General features: G+C 38.9%; 1 protein-coding gene across 3 annotated transcripts in view; it reads right to left on the bottom strand.

Moving 5' to 3' along the window:
• The window catches only part of LOC137024659 (tripartite motif-containing protein 16-like), a 30,938-nt gene extending 10,943 nt beyond the window's left edge, over positions 1–19,995 (bottom strand). Inside the window, exons 1-10 of one of the 3 annotated variants that reach the window (XM_067392453.1) lie at positions 19,948–19,995; positions 19,658–19,806; positions 19,049–19,179; positions 18,356–18,466; positions 18,082–18,198; positions 16,363–16,479; positions 16,089–16,205; positions 15,414–15,530; positions 15,140–15,256; positions 656–1,235 (exon numbers count right to left, since the gene is read on the bottom strand). In XM_067392453.1, the coding sequence (XP_067248554.1) occupies positions 656–1,235; positions 15,140–15,256; positions 15,414–15,530; positions 16,089–16,205; positions 16,363–16,479; positions 18,082–18,198; positions 18,356–18,466; positions 19,049–19,098 (1,326 nt within the window). In that variant the 5' untranslated portion in view covers positions 19,099–19,179; positions 19,658–19,806; positions 19,948–19,995. Of the gene's footprint in view, positions 1–655; positions 1,236–15,139; positions 15,257–15,413; positions 15,531–16,088; positions 16,206–16,362; positions 16,480–18,081; positions 18,199–18,355; positions 18,467–19,048; positions 19,180–19,657; positions 19,823–19,947 lie in introns of those variants that run through there. The other 2 variants (XM_067392452.1, XM_067392454.1) reach the window with 2 other exon arrangements.
• Positions 19,996–27,412: the final 7,417 nt, after the last annotated feature.

Below are 27,412 nucleotides of genomic sequence, written 5' to 3'. Positions count from 1 at the left end.
AATACGGTGACTCGTTAATAACATCATTCCTCACTCGCTCATGCATGTTACATGACTAAACATGCCACCATATTTGATTTTTCAGAAATCGATTCAGAAGAAATAGACTACCCCCCCCCCCCCTGGTGTTGTATGGATTTCTTGATTGAAACTTTTTGACCCTATTGACTTTTTAAATATATGGACAGATGAAACATTCCTTAAAATACCTTTTGTTTTTCTCAGAAAAAAGAAAAGTCCAGTTTGTAATAAATTGAGTAAATGATTTTCTGCATGTACTACTGGTTTAAAAGGGTCCTATTAAGAAGTCCAATCATTCAGTCCTGTCAATCATCATTATGAGCATATATAAGCAGCAGTCATTGCACCGTCCAGTTCTTCCAGCATCTCTCCACCTCTCCATAACTGGTTATGGTAAAGCGTGTTACATTCCCACAACACACTTTAAGTAGTAGTCCAATCACAACTGGGGCGGGCCGACCAATCAGAGCAGACTCTGAGTTTTGGAAGGCAGATTTTAAAGAAATTGAAATTAAAACTGTTAAAAAAAACAGAGTTTTTTGAACATTAAATGATATAAATGTATTCTACTAGACCCCATAAACAAAATGATGAACCTGTAAATGATCATAATGGGACCTCTTTAAGTTCATACCTGTTTCTCTGTCCTCTGTGCTGCAGCTGATACAGTGTCGTGGTTTTTATGTTCATCCATACACAGCAGACATATACACTTCTGATCAGTGCGGCAGAAAACCTCAAGGATCTTGTCGTGTTTCTGGCAGATCATCTCCTGCAGTCGTCCAGTGGCTTCAGTCAGATTGTGTCTCTTTCTTTTAAAGAAATTCTCATGTTGTTCAAGGTGATTCTGACAGTAAGAGTTCAGACACATCAGACAGGACTTGACGGCTTTGTGTTTTCTTCCAGTACAGACGTCACACTGCACATCTCCAGCTCCAGCATAACAGTCAGCAGTAATTTTAGTGTTCTTCAGTTTCTCCACCACTTCAGCCAGAATGATGTTTTTATATAAAGCAGGTCTCGTACTGAAGGTCTCTGTGCACCGAGGGCAGCTGTAGACTCTCTTCTGATCCTCCTGATCCCAGCAGACTGTAATACAGATCTTACAGTAACTGTGTCCACAGGGAATGGCCACTGGATCCTTCAGGAGATCCAGACACACTGGACACAGGAACTCATCCTGATCTACTGAAATTCTGCCTTCTGCCATATTACTGCATGAATACAGAGACACAAACACACAAACAGATCAACTACTCTTCAGTTTCTGTTTCTCTGAACTCATGTTTCCTGGTTCTGTTTGAGTGACATGCAAAACAGGCATAATTTTTTGGATTGTGTTTGGCTACTTTATATTAATATACGTCTTTTTTTCCTTGCGCCTTTATGAGTCCATCAAATGACTGTGGTGAGTCGGATCAGTCAACAAACACAACAAGTCATGTCATCTTCACCCGTTATTGTCACATGCACTGCCTGCCACATGTAAGACCAGGGGCAATTGTAACATCTCAATTTACACCAATCAGAAACAAGGCAGAACCATGAAACCCATTTTGCATGTGCTCTGTGGAGATCCTCCTCTGCATGCCAAAGAACAAGCTTCTGAATCATACTTAATAAAGTTTTTCTACAAAGACTCTTTTTTGAGGTATATAAGTAATTTTCTCATCTACAGTATTTTCTTCATACTGTCTTAACCATTAATGTCTATGAGATTTGATATATTTGTCAAACACTAGCTTTGTTGTTTCTAGCTAGCAGGGTAGCTTGTCACGGGGTGGTACAGTCTGGGGCAATTGTAACACTGCATTACAATTGCCCCTGACACCATCAAAATAGTGTCCAGCTTAGTAAGCACATCAAAATAGATAATTTTTTTCCAATAATTTGTTTTTGCCTCTCAATCTAGGGATCCATTTTACTCAGTAGGCCCTGTACACTCTCTGTTCACAGCATGCCTAGGTTCAGACCAAGGAAAACAGCAAGGAGAGTTAATTAATTGTTCTGGACAATATGGATGTAGTGGATATTAAATAGTTTTAACTATATCTGCATTCTCTGGAGTTTATTGTGGTCCTTGGTATTTATATGAAGGCATTGCATGTGTTGTTACAATTGCCCTCGCATGTGGGGCAGATTTAACATTTGACTTCTAATGTTTTAATCAATATTGTGACTCTAACATTGCTTGTAAAAACATTTGGTGACTGTTAACAAGTAGAACACAGATACAAGTTACTGACATAAAAATTGTATCCAAATATTTCAAAAGGTTTTTGAGTAATGACAACATGACCAAAATTTGTTTCAATTGCCTCCGGTCTCCCCTATAGTATAGCCTTCTCTGTCTGCAGTGAGATTTACACGTGATAAATGCTGGGAGATACTCAGGCTGACGGAGAAGGTTTCAGAATTAGAGACACGCATCCAAACTTCAATCGAGGATGGTAAGAATAATATGACTCTAGATTCTGTTTTGGATGTGACTAGCTTAATCAACTCTGTACATTGTTTGGTTCATTGTTTAAAAGTGCTGGCTAATGCTAATCATAAAAACTCTAAGATTATTATTCACGTCAGCACTAATGATGTTCAACTTCAACAGTCGGATATCACCAAAGTTAACATTAAAGAGGTGTGCTAACTCGCAAGTATGATGTCAGACACTCTAATTTGCTCTGGACCCCATCCTGTTCATCGGAGTGATGAGATGCTTATCAGACTATCATCACTCAATAGCTAGCTTTCTAAATGATGTCTGCAGAATAATATAGGGTTCATAGACAATTAGAAAAGTTTTTGGGGCAGACATGACCTTTTGAAAAGAGATGGTATTTATCTCTCCTGGGATGGTGCTCTCTCTAGTAATATGGCACATAGTCTTAGAGATGAACCTTAACTAACTGGGGCACAGGTCAGGAAGCAAACGGACTGGCTAAACCAACCATCTGCTAGCTGTGTCACATCACAGAAGTCAGATAAATCACATCACATAGAGCCTCTTTCACCTAGCTATCATCATATAGAGACTGTGTCTGTTCCCCGAATTTGGAAATCCAAAAAACGTTTTAACCCATCTAAGGTTAAAAATTTAATTGATGTTCAACAAATAAAAAACAGAAATAATACAGTTGCAAAAATGATAAAGCTTGGTTTGTTTAAAGGTGCCCTAGAATCAAAAATTGAATTTACCTTGGCATAGTTAAATAACAAGAGTTCAGTACATGGAAATGACATACAGTGAGTCTCAAGCAGAATTGTTTCCTCCTTCTTGTGTAAATCTCATTTGTTTAAAAGACATAGACAGTTTAAAAGACATCTCAACATAACATCGACTGTTACGTAACAGTCGGGATCATTAATATGTATGACCCCAATATTTGCATATGTCAGCCCATGTTCGAGGCATTAGACAAGGGCAGCCAGTATTAACGTCTGGATCTGTGCACAGCTGAATCATCAGACTAGTGTAGCATATGCACACGTATCAGGATAATCAATAAACTTTGGAGTTTTCAGAACGCTTTTAACCTTATGAACTGTGTTCGTTAATCACTAAATCGGCTCCGACCAGTCTGCATAAGATGAGCCCACTTGACACCTTTGTGGACCTGTGAGGGTAAACAGAAAACTCCAACTTCCTCACTTTGGTGACTTCAAAAGGAGAACCCCCCCAGAGACTGACCAGATCCACATTCCAACACCCACACACACAGGCACACACACACAGACACATACAGAAACACACAAACATACATTTTTGACTGTATATGTAAAATACAACTATGCCAACATATACCCATCCTGTATTTTGAAGCGTATGCTTGTTTCCTAGTGTTTAAATGAGTGTATTTGTGCTAGTGTGCATTTTAATGATAGAATTTTGTCTGTAAACTATAACTTCTTTTATATGCATTTCTGATGTATCAAGTTTGATCTCTCCGTAAAGCTCTGGACTCGAGCTATTCACTGAGATATGTCACATAGCTGACAAATGCATTTTTCTATGTGTCTAATGATTCTGTGAAGAACGTACTCCATCTCGAAATCCGATCTGATAGTCATTAACAAAGGAACTTTGCCCGCCAAATAGTGCTGCACATCTATTGGCCGCTACAATTCAGGAGGTGTGTTAGCTTTGGTTTCCATAAAAACAACGACACACACCTTCTCCTGTGTTCTCCCGACTGTCTCACGAGCACCTCGTGCACGTCTCTCCCAGACGTCTCCGGTGATCACGCGCTACCATCGCGCTCAGCTTCGGGACCGCCATCTTCCAGTGAAACTCACTCTCAAGTCCCCAGTTCAAACCTTCCCGCGGAACGGAAGAAGCCAACGAACGGCACCAGCGCTAAACTGAAATTCGACACGCACAACCAATGCAAGTATACTGCCGTTTCTCAATCTTAGATGATGAAACTGATTTCCGTGCTGGCTTAGGACTGTTTGTAAGTTTGCTACTTGCCTTCCCTCTTTCCTTCTCTACTTCCACTCTTGTACATAGGTGTGTATATTCTTGTATATATATTTAGATGTATAACCTCTGTATTCGTAGTTTGCATATATTAAAACGTTATTCACGCTCGATTGTTCTGTTTGTTCTTTCAACTGAAGATCAAGTCACTTTAACGTTTTCGATCGTTTTATGCTTTGATGCTATAATAGCAAGTTGTTCTCATGGCCAGAGAATAACTGCATTCATAATATTCTATGAGAAGCAGCGGTTTGCTGGACGAGCTGGTAGTTTCTCTAAATAATTATTGAACCTGAACTAACCACATATGTAATCAATTATAATTCGTTGTAATTGATTCACAATATATGTTTAATTCCCCCTTGGGTCGGTATATGTATAATGATTCATAAAACCTTATGAATTATTATATTCATATTCCACCCATAAATTGATTAATAACCGCTACATCGTTACACTAGGTTAACAAGCAAGAACAATAGCGAAAAATGGCAGATGGAGTGATAATAACTGACATGATCCCTGATAATTTTAGTGATATTTGTAAATTGTCTTTATAAATGTTTCGTTAACATGTTGCTAATGTACTGTTAAATGTGGTTAAAGTTACCATCGTTTCTTACTGTATTCACGGAAACAAGAGAGTCGTCGCTATTTTCATTTTTAAACACTTGCAGTCTGTATAATTCATAAACACAACTTCATTCTTTATAAATCAATCCAACAGTGTGTAATGTTAGCCCGTTAGCCACGGATCACAGCCTTAAACTCATTCAGAATCAAATGTAAACATTCAAATAAATACTATACTCACATGATCCGACGCATGCATGCAGTATGCATGATGAACATCTTGTAAAGATCCATTTGAGGGTTATATTAGCTGTTCGAACTTTGTAAATGCACGCGATTTAAAGGGGCCGCGCGCTGAATCGGTGCATAGTTAATGATGCCCCAAAATAGACAGAAATCAAAAATCTATGGGGTATTTTGAGCTGAAACTTCACAGACACATTCAGGGGACACCTTAGACTTATATTGCATTTTGTAAAAACTGGTTCTAGGGCACCTTTAATATTAGATCCCTTTCTACAAAATCACTCTTTGTAAATGATATGATTACAGATCATAACCTAGATGTGCTGTGTTTGACAGAAACCTGGATGAAACCAGACTTTAAATGGATGAAACTGGATGAAACTTTAAATGAGTCCAAACCCCAAGATTACTGGTATAAACATAAGTCACGTCTGAATGCCAAAGGGGAAAGTGTTGCTGTAACTTATAGCAATATTTTCAGTATTACAGAGGTCTAGTTTCAAAGATTTGAGTGACCAGGATGACCAGATACGCGCCGCAACAGTTTTTCGAACCCGCTCCGCTGGGAGGCCCAGAGGGTAAAATCTACGTACCGACCACCTTACGGAAAGACCTTCTGGGCTCACTACATGCTTCCCCGGGCTCTGGACACCCAGGCAGCCAGCGAACTCTCTCGCTCCTTCAGGCTCATTACTGGTGGCCCAGTATGGCCCGAGATGTCTCTCTAAACGTCCAAGGATGCTCAGTCTGTGCCATTTCCGAAACTCCACATCACCTACCCTCTGGCAAGCTGGTTCCACTACCCATTCCACATCACCCATGGTCCCATGTCGGAGTTGACTTTGTCACTGACCTGCCGAACTCTGATGGATTTACCTGTATCCTCGTAGCTGTGGATAGATTCTCCAAGCTTTTAAGATAATTCCTCTTCGAGGACTGCCTACCGTTATGGAAACAGCAGAAGCTCTCTTCCATAAGCTGTTTCGCAACTTTGGTATCCCAGAGGAAATCGTCTCCGACCGTGGGCCACAGTTTACTTCCCGCGTTTGGCCTGCTTTCTTCCAACTCCTCAACCTTTAATCCGGATATCACCCTCAGACGAATGGCCAGATTGAGCGAAAGATACAGGAGATAGGGCGGTATCTCCGGCCCTACTGTCATGACAAAATAAAATAATGTAGTGCAAAAATAAAAATATAATCAATTACAAAAATCAATGACAGCTGTAATCCTATTTTATCTTTGCCACATATCTTTCATGCTCAAACCTACTAAATCATTTGCAACGCTCGTTTTATTCTGCGTTTTAGTCAAGCGTGCGCTCACGATACCGGTTTTCCTTTGCACTGCACTTTTCTGTGCAGTTCTCTTTATGGCACTGGTTTGACATGGGGGTGGAGTCAAGAAACGGGGGCATGCCCCCGCGAAACACATCATCGGCAGGAGACGCAGATCGGAACAGAACAGATCAAGCATAGATACAGAGCGCATTTATTATAATCTGAAAACCACGCCCACCGGGGGGAAAACAATCCAACCATCTCCAGGCTGCCTTCTTGTCTTTTCTGACTCATTACAAAAAACAGAACAATGCCTAAAAGGTGCTGTGTGACAAGGTGTACAGCTAACAAGCTAAAAAACCCAGAAATAAGTTTTTATAAGCTGTCGACCCCAAAAAATGAATGTTTAAGGACACAAAAGTGGATACAGGCAGTGAGACAGAGCGCAAAGGGTCATATTACTATAAGAAATGCATTGGAGGGGGTCGTAATCGGCGACAACATATGCTAAACAAACCAACAAAAACAAACCATTCATTATTTTTAATCATGTCAAAGAATTATTTCACCTGTCGCCGATTACGTTCCCCTCCAATGCATTTTGCGGGGGCGTGCCCCCGTTTCTTGACTCCACCCCCACGTCAAACCAGTGCCATAAAGAGAACCGCACAGAAAAGTGCAGCGCAAAAGAAAACTGGTATCGTGAGCGCACGCTTGACTGAAACGCAGAATAAAATGAGCGTTGCAAATGATTTAGTAGGTTTGAGCATGAAAAATATGTGGCAAAGATGAAATAGGATTACAGCTGTCATTGATTTTTGTAATTGATTATATTTTTATTTTTGCACTACTTTATTTTATTTTGCAATTTATTATTTTTGTTTGCAAAACTTATTCTTTTCCGCTCAATACTTTATTTTTCCTTTGCAATTCTTTATTTTTGTTTGCAAAACATTTTTTTATTGCTCAATTCTTTTTTGTGTTTTGCAAAACTTTAAGGCATTAATTTGACTCCATACAAAGGTGCAAAAGCTGCTGTAGATCAGCTTACCCGGAAGTATCTGTAACTGGCAGATTTAAAGAAAATTACTGTCGTTTGGCAAATAAATAAAGTACGGACAGTTACATATGCATTTCCAATCATGTAGGCTTTATGGTACACCTCAAACAAGGGATTTAATAGTAATTTATAATGTTAATATTGGTTGTCGAGTCCTCAGATTGCTTGGGTATGCAGAGCATTCGCAGCTTATATGGACCGCACGCCACTGTAATATTCATGCTCGATTGTTTCTGTTGCTCATTCAGAAAATCAAGTCACTTTTACGTTTCGATTTTGCAAGCTGCTTAACACTTTAATGCTAGAATAGGAAGTTATTTCTCATGGCCAGAGGAATAATCTCCTTTTATAATAGTCGATGAGGAAAACTGACAGTTTGCTGGACAAACTAAACCAGTCTTTCTAAATTAACTATTAAACTAGAACTAATCCTGAACCATATATGTAATTAATTATAATCCGTTGTAATTAGTTCACAATATATGTGCATAATTCCCTTTTTGGTCAATTTATATTATAATTGATCATCACCCATAATTTGAATTAATTAATTACTTAATTATTTCGTTGTAATTCATTACAGCTAATATTACTCTCTCTCTGTTTATCCCAAGGTTTACCATATCTGCCAGATCCAGGCCATATCCAGATGAGATGAAGGACCTGCGCATAGACACAACGAAAACGCAGTCCTGAAGTGTCAACTAAACTATCCCCTGCGAATGCCTCTTTTCCTTTTCTTTCACCATGTATAGATAAAATGTTATCAGAATGATTCCTGTTCGCATGGATGCACAGAAACAACTAATAATTCTGTATTATGCGGGCCAGACAAGTCATTTGGCGATGTCACTTTGTAAAGAAAGACTAAGCGTCAGTACACACACATTCAAACATGCATAGCTATAGACTAAACATTTAAATGAGCAGCAAGAACGCATTAAAAGTCTATTGTTTTCAGTTAAATGGGTGTCATGTAAGTGTCTAAGTTACTGATTTTTACAACTGAAATGATTCAATTAAAAAATATACTTTAGCTCAATAATATCTTTTTCCAAGGGCTGCTGTAAAACAATCTGTATTGTAAAAAAGTGCTATTCTTTAAGCTTGATTCTTAATACTGTGTGTCATTACCTGGATGATGCATGACTTTTTTTGTTTTGTGATGGTTGCTCATGAGTTCTCTGTTTGCCCTGAGAAGTTAAACTGCCCAGTCGTCTTCAGCAAAATCATTCAGGTCCCACAAATTCTTTTGCTTTTCTAGGGCCTCATTTAAAAGCTTGTGTATGCACAGATTTGATCTTAGAGTGTGCATAGGTTTAAATCCACACATACCTCATATTTATAAAAACGGTCTTTGAAGTGGAAAAGTGCTTAGCACCATGTCAGGGTCTGAACAGATGCACTCACTATTTCTTGTCAGATTACTGCAGGTTTTTGAAAATCTAAGATATTCTTGCAGCTCGGCATTCTAAATTAAAGGATTTGGACAATGACTGGTGATCTTTTACATGTAAATGACATTAATTAGGTGTCATTTACAATGTAGAGAACTGAAACCATTCAGCTGTGTGCAAGTTCAAGATCATTTGTGATTCATAGATTTCACATCTGAAAGAGAGGTGAACTCTCGTTTTCTGTGTGTGCGTTCATTTTATGAATCGCATGTACACATATCCGAGAAATGATCATAATGATCAAATTTAGGATAGTTTCTACACAACATTTTATAAATGAGGCCCCTAGCATCTTCTTGCATACAGTATTTGAATGCTTTCCAGGAGTGACTGCTTTTGAGATCCATTTTTTCACACTGAGGACAACATTTTGGTCACACTTTAGATTAAGGTAATTGTTAAGTTTAGGTATTGGGTAGGATTAACGGATGTAGAATATGGTCATGCAGAATAACGCATTCAAAGGTTAGTTCACCCAATAATAAAAGTATTTTTCTTCAGGGCTTCGACAATAAGGACTCAATAAGACCAGTGTGAATGACGTTCGGGACAGTAGACGGGACGGTCACTTGCCCGATCGGGCCAGTGCTGTAGGATGTGCAATATATATCGTTTATAATATCGTAATTGTTAATTTAATGATCTGATATTATCGAGTATGTCCCTCAATTTACAAAAACCAAACAAAAACACACTCATTGAGTGCACGCATACACTACGTGACGTTAGATATTAAGTGTGCGTGCATATTTAGTGTACACTTTCACTGCGTGTGATTTAGTATACTAAAATGCCTTTAGAATGCACCAGAATTCAAAATAAGGGGCAAAAATGCCCCAGTATATCTTTTATATTTATATCATTTAATATAGTTAACCAATATTACACAGCGCCGTTTTTCTCCAAATATCAGCAATTACAAATGTGATATTGATTTTATACAGAGTACAGTTTAATGAACAAGAACTTAATATCAAGTGACTTACATATTAGACACCAAATAGCCTGTTTCACTCTATTTCACCAACGAAAATAGTTCCAAACAAAGTCAACAGAATTGTTTTGCGTCTCTGAGAATGAATCAGCCGTTTAATGAATCGGTTGAATCCGGTTAAATCTCAATTACTCGCTCATTAGCAAGGACTTGCTGCCACCTACTGGCGGGTTTAATTTCAGGTTTAATCAGAATCAGAATGTGCTTTATTCGCAAAGTGTGCACAAACACACAAGGAATTTGTTGTGGTTTTCTACAGAAGCTCTTGGTACACACATGCATATGACATGAGAACAGAAACATTTAAATAAGTAAACTAAGAATATATATATATATATATATATTATATATATATATATATATATATATATTTACGCAACTAATTTTTTCTCTCTCTCAAGTACTAAAAGTGAATACTAAAACAGGGGTAACTGCTATGTTAGCTGTTTAGGCTGGGGATAGCGTTGGGCAAAAAACTGTTCTTATGCCTAGACGTTCTGGTGCACAGAGATCTGTAACGTCTGCCTGAGGGCAGAAGTGCAAACAGGTTGTGTCCAGGGTGAGAGGGGTCTGTGATGATGTTACCTGCCCATTTTTTCACTCTGGTGTTGTATGAAGGTCATGAAGGTTGGGCAGGTGCATACCAATTATCCTTTCAGCTGTTCTAACAATTCGTTGCAGTCTTCTTATATCTGATTTGCTGGCTGACCCAAACCAAACAGTTATAGAAGTGCACAGAACTGACTCAATAACAGCTGAGTAAAACTGTTTCAGCAGCTCCTGTGGCAGGTTGAACTTCCTCAGCTGGCGAAGGAAGTACAGTCTCTGCTGAGCCTTTTTCGCAGTGGAGTCAATGTGATTGTCCCACTTCAGGTCCTGGGAGATGGTGGTGCCCAGGAACCTGAATGACTCCACTGCAGTCACAGTGCTGTTCATGATGGTGAGTGGGGGGAGAGCAGGGGGGTTTCTCCTGAAGTCCACGATCATCTCTACTGTCTTGAGCATGTTCAGCTCCAGGTTGTTAAGACTGCACCAGACAGCCAGCAGTTCAACCTCCAGTCTGTAAGCAGACTCGTCACCGTCCTGGATGAGGCCGATCAGTGGGGTGTCGTCTGCAAACTTCAGGAGCTTGACAGAGGGGTCTTTAGCGGTGCAGTTGTTGGTGTAGAGGGAGAAGAGCAGTGGGGAGAGGACACAGCCCTGAGGAGCTCCAGTGCTGATGGTGCAGGTGCTGGATGTGAGTTTTCCCAGCCTCACTAGCTGCTGCCTGTCTGTCAGGAAGCTGGTGATCCACTGACAGATGGAGGTGGGTACAGAGAGCTGGGACAGATTATTCAGGAGGGTATCTGGGATTATGGTGTTGAAAGCCGAACTGAAGTCCACAAACAGGATCCTTGCATAAGTCCCTGGTTTGTCTAGATGTTGTAGGATATAATGCAGTCCCATATTGACTGCATCGTCCACAGACCTGTTTGCATGATAAGCAAACTGCAGGGGGTCCAGCAGGGGTCCAGTAATGTCCTTCAGGTAGGCCAGCACCAGTCTCTCAAATAACTTCATGACCACAGACGTCAAAGCAACAGGTCTGTAGTCATTTAGTCCTATAATTTTTGGTTTCTTGGGTACAGGGATGATGGTGGAGCGTTTGAAGCAGGAGGGGACTTCACACAGCTCCAGTGATCTGTTGAAGATCAGTGTGAAGATGGATGACAGCTGGACAGCACAGGCTTTGAGACAGGCTGGTGAAACTCCGTCTGGCCTTTGGCTTTCCTTATCTTCTGTTTCCTGAAGACTTTGCATACATCCCTCTCACTGATCTGAAGTGCAGTTTGAGAAGCAGGAGGGGTGAGGGAGAGGGGTGAGGGTGTTGATGGCTGTGTGGTGAACCGGTCAGAGTGGGTTTGGGGTGTGAGACCAGGTCTTTCAAACCTGCAGTAAAATGCATTCAGCTCGTTGGCCAAATGTTGGTTCTCCACAGTGCTGGGGGATGGGGTCTTGTAGCTGGTGATGGTTTTCAGTAGAGATGAGCCGGATACTCGGCTGAAACGAGTATCCGGTACGGATAAAGCACTTCTGCCGAGTACGAGTATTATACGAGTAATACGAGTCAATATCTGTGCTCGGATTGAATGAAAATCATCATTGGGTAGCTGATTGTGTCAGCGTTCTGTGATAGGCTAGTCACAGCACCACTCCCCTACACACATACAGATGTATTTTGTTGCTGTGTATCGCTCTGCTCACTCACAGTGAAGCCTCGTTTACACTGCACGCGTGTGCGGCGCGTTACGGCTGCGACGCGACTACCGGAGCTGATACACGGCCACTCTAGTCAATGCTTGTGTTTACACCAGCCGCGCCGCGGCACGTTTGAGAAGCGTCCCAGAAGCGGCTCGACGCGCCGCTTCGCTAAAGATAGGCACCTCGCCTATTTTGGACGGACGCCGCGTCCAAGACACGCAGCTCAAATACAAAATAAAGTCAAAATAATCACCCTGTGTAAACTCCCGCTCCTATTTCACATCACTAGGAGGCCCGCTCTCTCTCTCTCTCTCTCGCTCTCCCTCTTACTCACTCTCTCACACACACACACACCTGGTGTGGAAATAAAAAAATAAAAAAGAACCAAAAAAAAAAAAATATCACACTGATCATAAAAAAATTAAAAGTTAAAAAAGAAAGTTATGTTGTTGCACTGCATTGTTTTTGTTTTCATTGTTGCAAAACTTGTTCTGTAATATAGTTTGTTTGCTATCATGATCAAAACCATTGATCTGAAGCTCAATCCTGATGCTGTCCTGTAAATATTTTTCTAATCAGCAATAAATCTAACAATTTCTGATCAACCCATATCAATTGCATGCTTAAAATAACCTACCGGTTAAAGCCCCGCCCATTTCACGACCAGCCCGCCTACTTCCGGGTTAGGCCCCACCCACTCCGAGTACAGATACAGATACAGATAATTCATATGGTTAACAGATACAGATACAGATAATGCTGTACTCGCTCATCCCTAGTTTTCAGGCCCTTCCACACTGATGCTGGGTCAGTAGCTGAAAGCTGGTGTTATAGCTTCTTAGCATAGCTTCTCTTTGCTACACTGATCTCCTTATTCAATGTGTACTTGGCCTGGTTGTAGAGGACTTTGTCCCCGCTCCTGTAAGCATCCTCTTTGGCCTGGCGAAGCCGTCTGAGTTTTGCAGTAAACCAAGGTTTGTCGTTGTTATATGTTAAATAAGTCCTGGTGGGAACACACATGTCCTCACAGAAACTGATGTAGGATGTCACGGTGTCAGTGAGCTCATCCAGATCAGTGGCTGCAGCCTCAAAAACACTCCAATCAGTGCAGTCGAAACAGGCTTGTAGGGCCCGCTCTGTTTCACTAGACCATTTCTTTACAGATATTACCGCAGGCTTAGCAGATTTCAGTTTCTGCTTGTAGGCTGGTAGAAGATGAACCAAACAGTGATCAGAGAGTCCCAAAGCCGCTCTGGGGCTCTGTTGAGTCCTGCTGTTGCTTTCAAATATTAGGGTTGAACCACTGTTTCAAATGAACATGAACCGTTTCAAATATGTTTTTAGTACCTTTCTGGGCATTGAAAAAGGAAATGATTTGCTGGCAATGCAGGCCTCACCGAGCCATCAGATTTTATTAAACAGATATTAATTTGTGTTCTGAAGATGAACAAAGATCTTACAGGTGTGGAACAACATGAGGGTGAGTAATTAATGACAGAATTTTGGGGTGAACTAACCCTTTAATATGTGCTTTATAAGTACTTATGAACAGCCAATATCCTAGTAATGTGTATGCTAATAGGCAACTGATTAATAGTGAGAATTTGACCATAAACTGTTGTTAAAGTTTTACCAACTTTTTTTTCATTTAGTACTGCCCTTCACAGATAAGTCTTGAGTCTTGAAATAAGATACTTACATGTTTCTCTGAATGAAAATATATATATAAAAAAAATCATCATTTTGTTCAAAAGTTTACCCCTGGCTCTTAACATATTGTGCTGCCTTCTTGAGCATCATGAAGAGCATCACCTTGCAGATTTTGCAAGGTGTATGTAAACTTATGACTGCAACTGTTCATTGCCACGTTTTGTGAAGGTTAAAATATTCATTTAAAGGCTTTGTCACAGACATGAACTCCGTGGTTCCCTCCTCTGACCATCGGAGGGAGCCATCACCAGAATACTGACACACACACTTCACACTACATTTCCCAGCAGCCCGTGCCTTGGACTAATTACACTCCCAGCTGACACCCATTATAAAAGACTGCCACACACTTTAGTGAATTGTAAAGTCTTGTTTTGCCTAGGTGAACATTTCTGAGCGTTTGTATCCTGTTTGATTTCCTGTTGCTGATTACGTCTGACCCCGTTTCTCGACCTGTTGCTGCCAGCTCTTGATCTCTGCCTTGGTTACTGTACTGTGAGTGATATCTGCCTGTCCTGACCCTCTGCCTGTTGTTTGACCACGATTCTGCCTGCCTCTGTTGTTCCTGTTTGCCCCTGTTTGACCTAGCCTGTATGACCACTCTGTTTCTCAATAAAAGCATGCAAATGGATCCCAGTCTGAGTGACGATTCGTTACAGGCTTAGTGTTGAGTTTACAGTTGCAATGTCAAGTCATATAAACCTTTCAGGTCTCGGCCGGACTATATGCGGATTCGGGTGTCAAGGACTCAGCCCCCTTTGGACACAGACTTCATGGATTAAGGACTTGACAATTGCGGACTCGGACACAACCTTATAAGAGACCTTTTTCAAAAACAATTTTCCAAACTTTTGACACCCCATATGAAATACTGTACATTTGTGTTTAAGCTTATGAAAATTTAATAAACTTAATGTTTATTTTTACAGTAGTAAAATGTTCTGGGTTAAGCTTGTGATACAACAAATACATTGTTATGTTTATTTAATACTTAATTGCATTACTGCCCTACTCATGAATATTATACTGGCTGTTAATATAGGCTTGTTCTTACTATACGTTTTAAGATGCATATTTTACCTGCTGCTAGGTTGAATTTTGCCATCTTTGAAGTTCAGACGGTGGTCTATAGAGGAGTTGCTTTTCAAAGACAGGTGGCTGGGTACTGGAGAAACCGATCCTGGTCTTAAATTGTTACTGCATAGAGTAGAAATGACAAATTGAGTGCTGTTAAGTGGTAACAACCCAGTGTAGAACAAAGCTCTTTTAGCAGGTCAGTTTTCTGTCAGCTAATTACACACACCTATAATACATCTCTTCATGGACAACATTATTTGAAATAGAAACATCTTACTTGTCTTCAGATGAAATTCCTTCATCTTTGATGTTCAGAAGATGATCTATAGAGCAGTTGCTTTTCATAGACAGGTGGCTGGGTACTGAAGAAACCAATCCTGATCTTAAATTGGAACTGCATAGAGTAGAAATGACAAATTGAGTGCTGTTAAGTGGTAACAACCCAGTGTAGAACAAAGCTCGTTTATCAGGTCAGTTTTCTTTTAGCTAATTACACACACCTACACATCTCTTCATGGACATTTTTTGTTTTGTTTTGCCCCTTGTTGAGCGTCTGGAATCCGCACCTTAAAGGGGGGGGGTAATGTCATGATCACCTGCTGGAGTGCTTTGGTTAGCCACTAGAGGGCACCCCACTTCGGACTATTGTCTCACATCACGGACTCTATCTCCCATAATCCTTTGTTCCAGTCATCATTGTTCATTGCACATGGCTGTTATCACTCTTGTTATTAGTGTCTGTCTATTTATACCAGGTTTTCACTCATCTTCATCGAGGTTTTGTGTATGTTACTTGCACATCTGAGCACTTTCCCTTGTTTGTTTTCTTGTGGACTGTTAATGGATTTTGACCCTTTGTCTGGCACTGTACTACTCTGTGGTTATCCCTAAATAAAAGCTGCATTTGGATCTTACTTTCAAGTTTCAGTGAACCGTGACAGAAACCTCTTACTCGTGTTCAGATGAAACTCCTTCGTTTTTGAAGTCCAGAAGATGATCTATAGAGGAGTTGCTTTTCATAGACAGGTGGCTGGATACTGAAGAAACCGATCCTGGTCTTAAATTGTTACTGCATAGAGTAGAAATGACAAATTGAGTGCTGTTAAGTGTTAAAAACCCAGTGTAGAACAAAACTCTTTTAGCAGGTCAGTTTTCTGTCAGCTAATCACACACACCTATAATACATCTCTTCATGGACAACATTATTTGAGATAGAAACATCTTACTCGTGTTCAGATGAAATTCCTTCATCTTTGATGTTGAGAGGATGATCTTTAGACCAATTGCTTTTCATAGACACATGGCTGGATACTGAAGAAACTGATCCTTGTCTTAAATTGTAACTGCATAGAGTAGAAATTACAAATTGAGTGCTGTTAAGTGGTAACAACCCAGTGTAGAACAAAGCTCTTTTATCAGGTCAGTTTTCTGTTAGCTAATTACACACACCTATAATCAGGGGTTAAATTGGTCCGGGGCCATCCGAGGCTGAGCCCCAGCACATGGGCTTACCAGGGATCAACATACGCTTGTCCGGGACTGGGGGACAAGTGGATTTTTTTGATGTGAAAGAGAATTTTACTTGACTGACCAGATAAGTAGCTTGATTAAAATGTCAATAACAACCAAAATGCGAGAATGATTCATTTAGATTAAGTGGCGATTTATAGTGGATATAATAGGCCTATATGTAACGTATATTGGCGGTGATATTGCGCTGTTGAGGCACATGTAACCTCTTGAGGAGAATTCAAAACAAATGAGCTCTGCTCACACAAATAAACTCCGTTATCATGTTGCAATAAAAATTCAATATGTGGGTTTTTTATAGCTAGCTATTTAAGACATATGATAAAGTTAAGCATCACATGACCAAAAGTGCTGAATTCCTGAATATCACCTCGGTTGAAATTGACACTAATTTCATACAACAGTTCAATAAACAAGTAGTTAATATTAATTAATTACTTTTTAGGTGCAATATTGCCTGTTTTTTGTTCTATTGTAGCAGTGAAAATAGTTTCAAACAAGGCAGGACCAGCGCATCTCGCAGCTACGCTCAGCCGTTTCCAATGATTCAGCCTTTTGAACGAATCGGTTGAGTGAAGATTCAATTGCCCAATCATAAACAACTGCTTCAATCTTGATTCAGGCTTTTTAATGAATCGTTTGAATAAATGACTCAGTGGCTCACTTATTAAGATGGTCACTTGCCGCCATCTAATGGCAGTTTAATTTCATGTTTAAAAGTATAAATTTCCCACCAGCATTTCTTATTTGTATATTCAAAAATATTTAAATAATCTCATAACATTATTGAACGTAGTTGTACTTTTTCAATGTAAATAATTTAATTTGGTAACAGCCCTATAGTGTCTTACTATTTTAATTCATCAAATGTAAGAATTTGAAATAAAAGATTAAACATAAATTGAATTAGATTGGGGGGGAAATGCCATTTATAAAGGTTAATAAAAGGGTACATAGCATACATATGCAGATTTAAATATGTCACTGCTGATAAAACAATGATGAGAATGTTGCTTGTTTCAGAATAAATTATATTTACAAGTTACAACACACAAAAAAAATCCTATTTTTTTCCAGGCAAGCTACCTTTTTACTCTGACAAGTAAATTACTATTTTAGCACAAAATAAAGCTTAATGTCAAGCACTGTATTTTGTATTTATATTCTCTCCTTTAATGGTAATATCACTCTTTTATTTGATACTGACACAAAGCACAGGCCTACAGAAAGATTTTATTGTCATCAGATGTAGCTTTGCACATTACCAGCATCTATAGAATGATTTTGATCAGCATTTTAGTGTTAATTGCAACTTGTTATATTTTAGTTTGTCACTTAATATGATTTCTTTTAACCCCTGCCTATAATAATACATATCTTCATGGACAACATTATTTGAGATAAAAACATCTTACTCGTGTTCAGATGAAATTCCTTCATCTTTGATGTTCAGAAGATGATCTTTAGAGCAGTTGCTTTTCATAGACAGGTGGCTGGGTACTGAAGAAACCGATCCTGATCTTAAATTGTAACTGCATAGAGTAGAAATGACAAATTGAGTGCTGTTAAGTGTTAAAAACCCAGTGTAGAACAAAGCTCTTTTAGCAGGTCAGTTTTCTGTTAGCTAATTACACACACCTATAATACATCTCTTCATGGACAACATTATTTGAGATAGAAACATCTTACTCGTGTTCAGATGAAAATCCTTCATCTTTGATGTTCAGAGGATGATCTTTAGACCAGTTACTCTTCATGGACATACTGCTGGGTGCTGGTGATACAGATCTTCGTCGTTTGCTTGATATGCAAAAACACATTAATGATACAATTATTTATAGACATTTACAAGTTCATTTCCCAACCTGGAGCTGGTTCACAGAAAGGCACTCAATTAAATATTTTACTATGAATGAACTCACAAATAAATGCACACATTTATTCTTACTTATTCCTACATATTGTGGATATATTGTGCTAATGAGGTTCAAAAGATGATCGGTAGACTAAACAAATAGAAACTGATCTCTCTGTCTAAAATAAGACTTTATTTAAATTTTGTTATCTGTAGTGTTTTGTTTTTATTTATTTATTTGCTTAATTGTGTCCTTGTAGTTAAGAGAGAAGCAATTTTCGGTTACACTTTATTTTAAGGTGTCTGTGTTACAGTGTTAATAAACTTAAGTACTGAGTAATAATAATTAACTACATGTACTTACTATAGGGTTAGGATTAGGATGAGGGTTTGCTTTAGGGTTAATTGCATGCAATTATGCATAATTTATAGTTATTACTACAGTAACTACATGTAACATGTATAACAATGACACTGTAAAATAAAGTGTTACTTAATTTTCTTTTAAATTTACTTCATTAGCTTACCGGCCACTCGGAGACAAGTCACCATCTTGTATTCCTGGTTTACCGTCCATGGTTTACCATCTTCATACAATAGCAGAATGGGTAGAAGCTGGTATTTGGAGTGTGCATTCCATCCTCACTGTTGATGTATACTGTATTAAGATTTAATTACTTAAATGCTTCAGGGACTTAGTTTACATTGTTTTTTATTAATAATCTAAAATGTTGCCTTCAAATAACCTGCCAATAACTTAAAGCACATATTCTAAGTGTGCTAGCACATAGGCTATAAAGCACTTTTCAAAGAGAAACATCTGCTTCTTATTTCTCATTAGCACAAAGTGTACTTCACACTATACTTTTGGATATTGCATAATCTAACATACCTCTATCAATCCATTATTGGTATCATAAACATCATAAACCTGATCATGTAAACAATGAAGACGTTTTCAATATCCTTTACAGATCAGATGTACAAAAATGGAATACTGTATGCGATCCTTACTTGCTTCCTATTTAGATTGTTTGAGGCATAGTTTAATATATGCAAGGAGTTACAGTGTTGACTTTATACAATTAAATCAACACGTGGCTGAGGCATAATCCACGGAAGTACTGGTAACTTACATTGTTGGAGCGATTTTCAGATCTTTCAGAGATTAGATACTTATTTTCCTCACAAAATATCCATCCATTTTAGGATTGTTTCCCAATTCTCTAACTGATGCTTCCTTGTTTCTTCTCTGTTATTAAGCTCTTCCCGCCATGTATCAATTCTAAATGCACCGTGAGAAGGCGAGAAGCAAAGCGTGGTAAAGTTAATTTCACTTTCGATATTCGCCTGCTTTAAGGGACATCTAAAAATTACACCCACAGTACATAAACGTAAACGTAAGTGTAGCCCCTCCAGTTCACACCTGCCCGCTCCAAGTGGGACGTGATCCCGGGCCCATCCGCATTGGGAGACGGACGCTCTAACAAAGAGGCTAAAGGCTGCAACCTGTCAGTCGGTAGAGCATCTCTTGAGATCAGGGGAGTGAGGCTTACATGCACAGCACTTACCAGCCTACGTCTGTTACATAAGCGATGTCAAATCACTCATTCACATGACTTGTAACTTGTAAGTTTTAATTCACAAAAATACATTGAAAGAAAACAACAAAATATGTACACTCTGATGGTTGTATCGGTAAATAACCTACAAACTGACAACCGCAGTGGACCCTAAATATAGCTGGAGCTCTTCAATGCCTGCTAAAGTCTCAGCTGCTTCCGAGCTTCCGGTATAGTGTTCTATGATAGTAAATTGTGGTAAACTCATGTTGGGTTATATCTAAGCAACATGGTTTCCATGTGGGAATGGGCTGCACATGGGCAATTTATGTGGGTTCCATATAGGTCTGCCCATGTTGGATGATAATATGGGGCCTTAATAGGACATATGTGGGCAAAATAATTTCATGCTTAAATTACATGTTTTTTCATTGAAAGTATATTTGGTTGATAGTCACTTTTATACAAAGAACAAATAATATCACAGATATGATCTGATCCGTATAACAACTTTTTAAATAAAAAGGCATTATTTTCTATTGTGACATTTCATTTGGTTTGAATTATCAATATTAGAATGTTCACCTGCCTACGAATATATCAAAAATGTATTTTATTTACAATTTGCATAGGTGGGAATGAGGGAAAATAAGAAATGTCAGAATTAAAGGGTTAGTTCACCCAAAAATGAAATTTCTGTCATTAATTACCCACCCTCATGTTGTCCCAAACTCGTAAAACCATCAACATGACTACAGTGGTTGAACCTTAATGTTATAAAGTGACAAGAACAAAAATAATGACTTTAATCAGTTAATTCATCTTAATTCAATTTTAAGACAATGATCAATTAGCTAGGCAACAACATTGGTACTCATCAAGTCATTGCTAAATTGGACTAATTTAGACAGTCACGCTAAATTTGTGTCATTTTTAAGAGTGGATTTTAAAGGTCCCGTTCTTCGTGATCCCATGTTTCAAACTTTAGTTAGTGTGTAATGTTGTTGTTAGTGTATAAATAAAATCTGTAAAATTTTAAAGCTCAAAGTTCAATGCCAAGCGAGATATTTTATTTAACAGAAGTCGCCTACATCGAACGGCCAGTTTGGACTACATCCCTCTACTTCCTTCTTTAATGACGTCACTAAAACAGTTTTTTGACTAACCTCCGCCCACAGGAATACACAAGAGTTGTGTTTGTAGAGTGTGTTTGTCGTCATGTCGTCGAAACGCTGTTATTTTCATCCCGCAGTCCAATCACCGGGTCTGATTCCGGCTCAAATTGATAGGGTAAAATTAAAGACATGTTTACAATAACACTGAGCGCGTGCATCTCCACGTTATGGTAAGAGGCGTGACCTTTCCGGGCAAGATGCGCTAAACTGCTGTCGAATCACAACACAGGAACCGCTGGCACAATCAGAACTCGTTACGTATTTCTGAAGGAGGGACTTCATAGAACAAGGAAGTCATCAGCCCGTTTTTATGACAGTGGAAACAGCGGTATACAGATAAGTAAATTATGTGAAAAATACTGTGTTTTTTTACACGCGAAACATGAACACATGTTATATTGCACACTATAAACACAATCAAAGCTTCAAAAAAACACGAAAAACGGGACCTTTAAGGCTTTGCGTCAGGGAAAAATAAATTAAGTGTTTAAGGACTGCCATGTTGCTTTATTTATGACCCTTATTTATGAAGCAAATGGAGTCGTGGAGTCGATTCCATCGTCTCCTACAGCAGGAGTCGGAGTCGACTCCAAAAAACCTGGACTTGGAATAATATGTTGCCAGTGGTTTAGATGTAACCACAATTAGATGTAGCTGAAAGCTAAATGTTTGTTACTTTAAGACAGATTGTTATTTTGCAATGATGAGGAAAATTGGTGAACACTATGTTGTAAATAACACTAAATCATCTAAATATATACTACAGAGTGGTAATATAATTAGTCAAGTTGTATTGTTTCTTTTTTTTTTTCAGAAATGTCCTGTTGTAGGTATTGTGACAATGCAGCAAAGATCTAAATTAGAGGTGGAAGGATACCTTCATGATGTGTCCAAAGTGATCGAGGGAGGAAATCGGCGTCAGCACATGTTTGAAAGTGCACAGAAAGACGGGTAATTGTGAAAAGTGCGATAGGCAAAAGCAGAATGTTTTTATGAATACGTATTAGTTGCATGTTTGTCTTTGTGGGAAAATATTAATGGAAGTCATGCCTTGTGTTACAGGTGCTGGTGTGGTAGAGAAGAGATGTTAACGGATATCCACAACGTAGAGTATTTATTAACACACGAAGGAGATGTTACACACATCAACACATAAAACTAACAATAGGAAAGATAAGGAGTGAAGGGAGTGAGTCCATTATAAAGGGAGTGCAGATCAGGAACAGGTGCAGGTAATCCGTGATGATGGGGAGATGACGAGGGAAGTGAGTGCAGGTGTGGAGACAGGAGGATCTTGGGAAATGTAGTCCGGGAAACGAGGGAACTGTGACACTCTGTTGTTTTTGTAGGAGTCCTGTAAGGCTCTGGGATGTGGGTTTGTCACCATCATGTCAAAAGAAAGGAGAGATGGACATGATTGTGAATGCTTCGTCATCTCTAATGTGTGCGTCAACTGGAGTTTAATTTGATGAATCTTCACATGAGGTTGTACAAGATGTTGCAGCAAACTTTGAATGATCCCAGGGAATATCAAAGGGTAGTTGTTAAGTGTTGATGGCATAAACGCATGAATGTTACAAATCAAAATTTCATGTGAAAAGTTGTGTGTTTTTACAGTAGTGGCTGATAAATGTGTCTGTTTTGGAAGTGACATTAAAAATGCAGATGGCTCAGAAATCTGAGGGGCACGACATGTGCTGTTTGAATGATGCTTCTGTGTACGTGTCCAGTGCGTTTACATGAGCACCTTTAGTTTGATTCAATCCTGAATAATTCCAATTGATGACTATGATTAATCAGTGTAAGGAACCCCCCATCGGCCCAAAAACGGAATCCGACGGCGTTGGGCGAAGGTTAACACGTGTATGTCTTTTCTGACTCCAATTTCAAATGATTCTTACTCTTAGGTTGTATTTCCAATTAAAAATTAATCATTTGTTATGTATTAATTTAGATATTTGATTATTCTGGGTATCTCTTATTTTCAATTATTCTTTCATTACGGACCCATATCACTTAGAAAAGTCACTTCGGCCGTTTTAGTGCTTTTCACGATCACAATCTCGCCAGTTCTGTTCTTAGTCAGAGGGTGCAGAGTTTACTAATGCATTTGAGTCAAACCGCCACGTGCTTGTTCATACAAAAACACAGTTTTCTTAGTCACGATACTGCAACTTGCTAAGCCAGTTGATAAACAAAAATCAAAAGGTCCCATGATGTGCAACATGCTCCTTTCATTGAGCCTTTAGTTTTAATCGATCCTGACGCAGATTTGTGGAAATATGGACTCCAATAATCTACCGGTCATAATGATTTCAGAAGAATCCAGAGTAAATCAAATATAACATTTTATTTGTCAAATAAAAATGTCTCATGTCAATTCCATAGTTGGACAATTAGAAGCCAATTCAGAAATAATAAATGCATAACATCGATTACTCAAAGAAATGCATATACACACAATGACGTGTGAATGTCTTCAGACATTCGCCCATCTCTGTATGGGGGTTCTGGCTACAGAAGATCCCCCATGACTGCTTTGCACTTTACCTTTTATACCAGGACCAGAACAAAAGGATTGTAAATTTTTACTACACCAACACCTGTTTTGGGGGAGATGAGTGGGTTTTCACAAAAGGCACCACCCAAAAAGAGGACAGAATCCTCCTTAGTTTTCAATCTTCTTCATAATACCAGTGACTGCTGTGAAATTGAGACCATTTTACCAATCGCACTGAGACATTTGAAATGATACCAAACATGAAAGGGAAAAACAATATATATACAAGTTACATTATACATCTTGAAGAAGTTTCAGTGACTTGAATCAGGGGGAAGAGAAGGTGTGATTGTGTGTGTGTGTGTGAGGGTGGGGTTAGGGCAAGGCGTTGTCCTTTGCTATTCCTTTAAGATCTTCTCTCCAAATGAGTTTTATTGCTTTATTGCAGGATACTTGATCTCTGTTCTTATTTAGCAGGAAAATCAGGCCTTACATGAAATGTTATATTTTAAGCATTTTAATTGTCACGTTATACATGCAAAATTAGGAAATGTGAATTTAAACTGTATTTGCAGTCACGTTTCAAACACATTGATCAATATTCTTGCATAGACTTCAGTGAAATGTGTGCTGATTTCTCTCCACATTCTGAGTGTGCTAGAGATTTGATCTGCACTACACTATACTGCTTACTTTGCAATCACAGTTTTGTTTTTATTTTGTTTTACATTTATTTATGTATTTTTGTTTTCTTATATTTCATCTTATAATTTATGTATTTATTTGTTTATTGTTTTTGCAGGTTTGGTCATCCATAATATAAGAGTATCAGAGCCATAATAAGCTAAGACAATAATTAAAGAACAAAGCAGTGTAATGACTGAGACAAATCAGACACAATTATTTGTTAGTTCACCAATAGTTTTAAGCTCACTCTGGGATTTGACTGTCCCCATTCCCCGGGAAGTTTTCAGTTACAAGTTTATTGCGCTGAGGAATGTGGTTGCCGCATGGAGAGCAGAGAAGAGACACAGAAAATCTGCATCTTCCCTGCATTTTCCACACAGAACACAGACTCTATGGCATTAATGTATAGACAGACTGTGCTATAAATGAATCCTTCTCAGGAAATGGTATCCATTATTACTGTTGTTGTATTGTACTCATTGTATTTACATGTTTGATGATTGTTAAATGTTATGACCTGCACGGTAACTTCAATTATGCCATGTTTGGTGTCTATGCATTCGTGTCGAGCAGATTTAAATGTCTGTGTATGTGGTATGTCCATACCTGCACAACACATAAGTGTTATAAGGATCTTTAATAGTACTTCTTCAAAGCTCAACCAGTTTAATCTTGCTCGGTCATAAAAGCCCCACCAAGGGGAGGTGTGTGTCACCCGGAAATACAACAACCTCATTGGCCCCCATCATTCCTAAGAGGTTGGCTTTGACCAGAGGTTAAAAACGATTGAACAGGGCCACTCCTTCTCTTTTTCTCCTTGCTTCTGAACGACCGAATCGATCTCCTTGCGGCCGGCCTAGGCCAGGCCTGCAAGGCCTGTAGGCCTCGGCCTACAAACGAGCCATGTGCTCCTCATCCAACATGGAAAAGACTGGCAATAACTTCGGACTGAATCACCCAAGATCTCTCCTCAGATGGCAGAGCCGATGCTCCTCAGCCTAAGGGCATCTTGCAAGTATCGTACATTTTAACACTAAACAGCGAGTTAGTATTAATTTGTAAGACTTACCTTGCTATTGCTGAAGAAACTGATGATTCCTTTCCAGATTGCCTTTGACATTTCATGTAGCTCTAGTAACAGCATCTCTTCCGGTTCAACTCTATCATTACTCATTCTGACTTGCGTGTGTGTGTGTGTGTGTGTGACCCTCTATGTATGTTATGTTATGTGTTTGTTAGTTTAGTTATGTGTTTGTGAGTTAGTTAATAAAGATTGTGCACAATACACGTTTGGTTCTGACTCCGTCTGCTAATGAATTGCCTCTTAAGTGATAGATCCGGACTACGTGCTCTGAGTAGTACAGTACAATAAGAAATATTATTTTTCCATAACTTGGAAATTGACATTTCTTAGAATTAATAAACAATCAACACTGAGCGTTCACTGGACGAACAGGTTAACTGATTGTAATGTTAATTTTAATGTAGCTACGTCCAGTTAATCTGATTAACGGATTTGCATATTCATAATTAATCATAATTAATAATCATAATGAGTTATGAATAATTATTAATATTTCCCCTTTGAGTTAATTTTCGCTACAGCAGTATCAGAGAGAGACGGCATGTCAAGCATAGTGGCGCCATCTTGAAAACTGGTTGCATTTGGACACTCTTTGCACATTTCTGTGATGAATCATACACACAGAAGAGAAGTTGCTTCAGTTTGAGATGGGCCATGATGTCAATGGAGTGTTTAGGGATTTTAGCAGGAATTTTATGATCAATGCACACTGGTGAACAATTTTAAAATTGCCTTTCTTCAGCATGACTTAGGGAAAGAAAAGTGGGGAAGTGTTGCCCAAATAATTCTGTTTGGCTGGAAGAAATATCTCCCAAACTTGCACCTGTCATCTTGGAGCGAGCAATACAAGGATCTGTAAAAAGTGATCTGATTGAGAACTTTTTGAAGCATGTCTCAGAAAATGAGTGTGTCATGTTAGAGAGCAGCAGACTTCTGTAGTGCAGACCAGGAGGAATTACTGGATCTTAGACAAGTAGAGTTGTAGGAGAATTCAAACAGAAGAAAACTTCAAGCAAATTTTGCAAGAATGGCACATAAGACTCTGATTTAAGAGCCTGTTTATGTTCTTGAACAGCAGGCGAGTGTTAGACCTCTAAGTAAACTGAAGATGTGTATTGTGCACTACAACCTACAGTGAGAAAATCTGTGTGATCTCTCAAATTCCCTGAAATGATGAATACACACCAAAAGGATGTAATACTTGTGTCTGTGTGTAGTCTATGCATTATAAATAGATGCACAGAAGCTTTACGCTACCCCATAAGTGATCTGTAAAAGGTGATCTGATTGAGAAGTTTATTAAGTATGTCTCAAAAAATGAGTGTGTCGTGTTAGAAAGCTGCAGACTTGAAGAATGTCGTCTGTGCGGGAGAGTGAGAGGCTCTGTCCAAACCCGAAAAAAGTAAAGTAAGTTCGACAGAATGGGAGTTTTTCGGCTCCTTAGACAGCCCAATCCACAGGATTTGCCTAGCTACAGTCAGCGCGAAGCGTGGCAACACCACCAACCTTTTTACCCACCTCCGTGTCCATCACCCTGAGATTACGCCATTTTACAGAGTATGTTGTGATTATTTTACTAGTCATGGAATGGGAAATGTTATATTAACATGTTAACAGCGATTTTCTGTGTTCATATATTTAAATAAAGGATGATTCTTTTAATAAGTACAGCGTTTTCTTTACTCGTCTTATTCAGTGTGATGTAGCTATGCATGCAGTTATATGCCCTCAAAATTCAAGATACACGGGCATTTTTTGCCCAGACGAGTTTTTGTCATTATATCATATGATAAGATGTAGTTGTATTACGATATCACATGAGCAAGAGTGCCGTTTTCCCAAAATCAGCACAAATGCAATGTTCCTTCAACTTATTGTTAAAT

Source organism: Chanodichthys erythropterus, chromosome 8 (genome assembly GCF_024489055.1).
Source record: "Chanodichthys erythropterus isolate Z2021 chromosome 8, ASM2448905v1, whole genome shotgun sequence".
In the NCBI taxonomy this organism is placed as follows: Eukaryota; Metazoa; Chordata; class Actinopteri; order Cypriniformes; family Xenocyprididae; genus Chanodichthys; species Chanodichthys erythropterus.
This window is presented reverse-complemented; position numbering and strand designations above follow the sequence as displayed.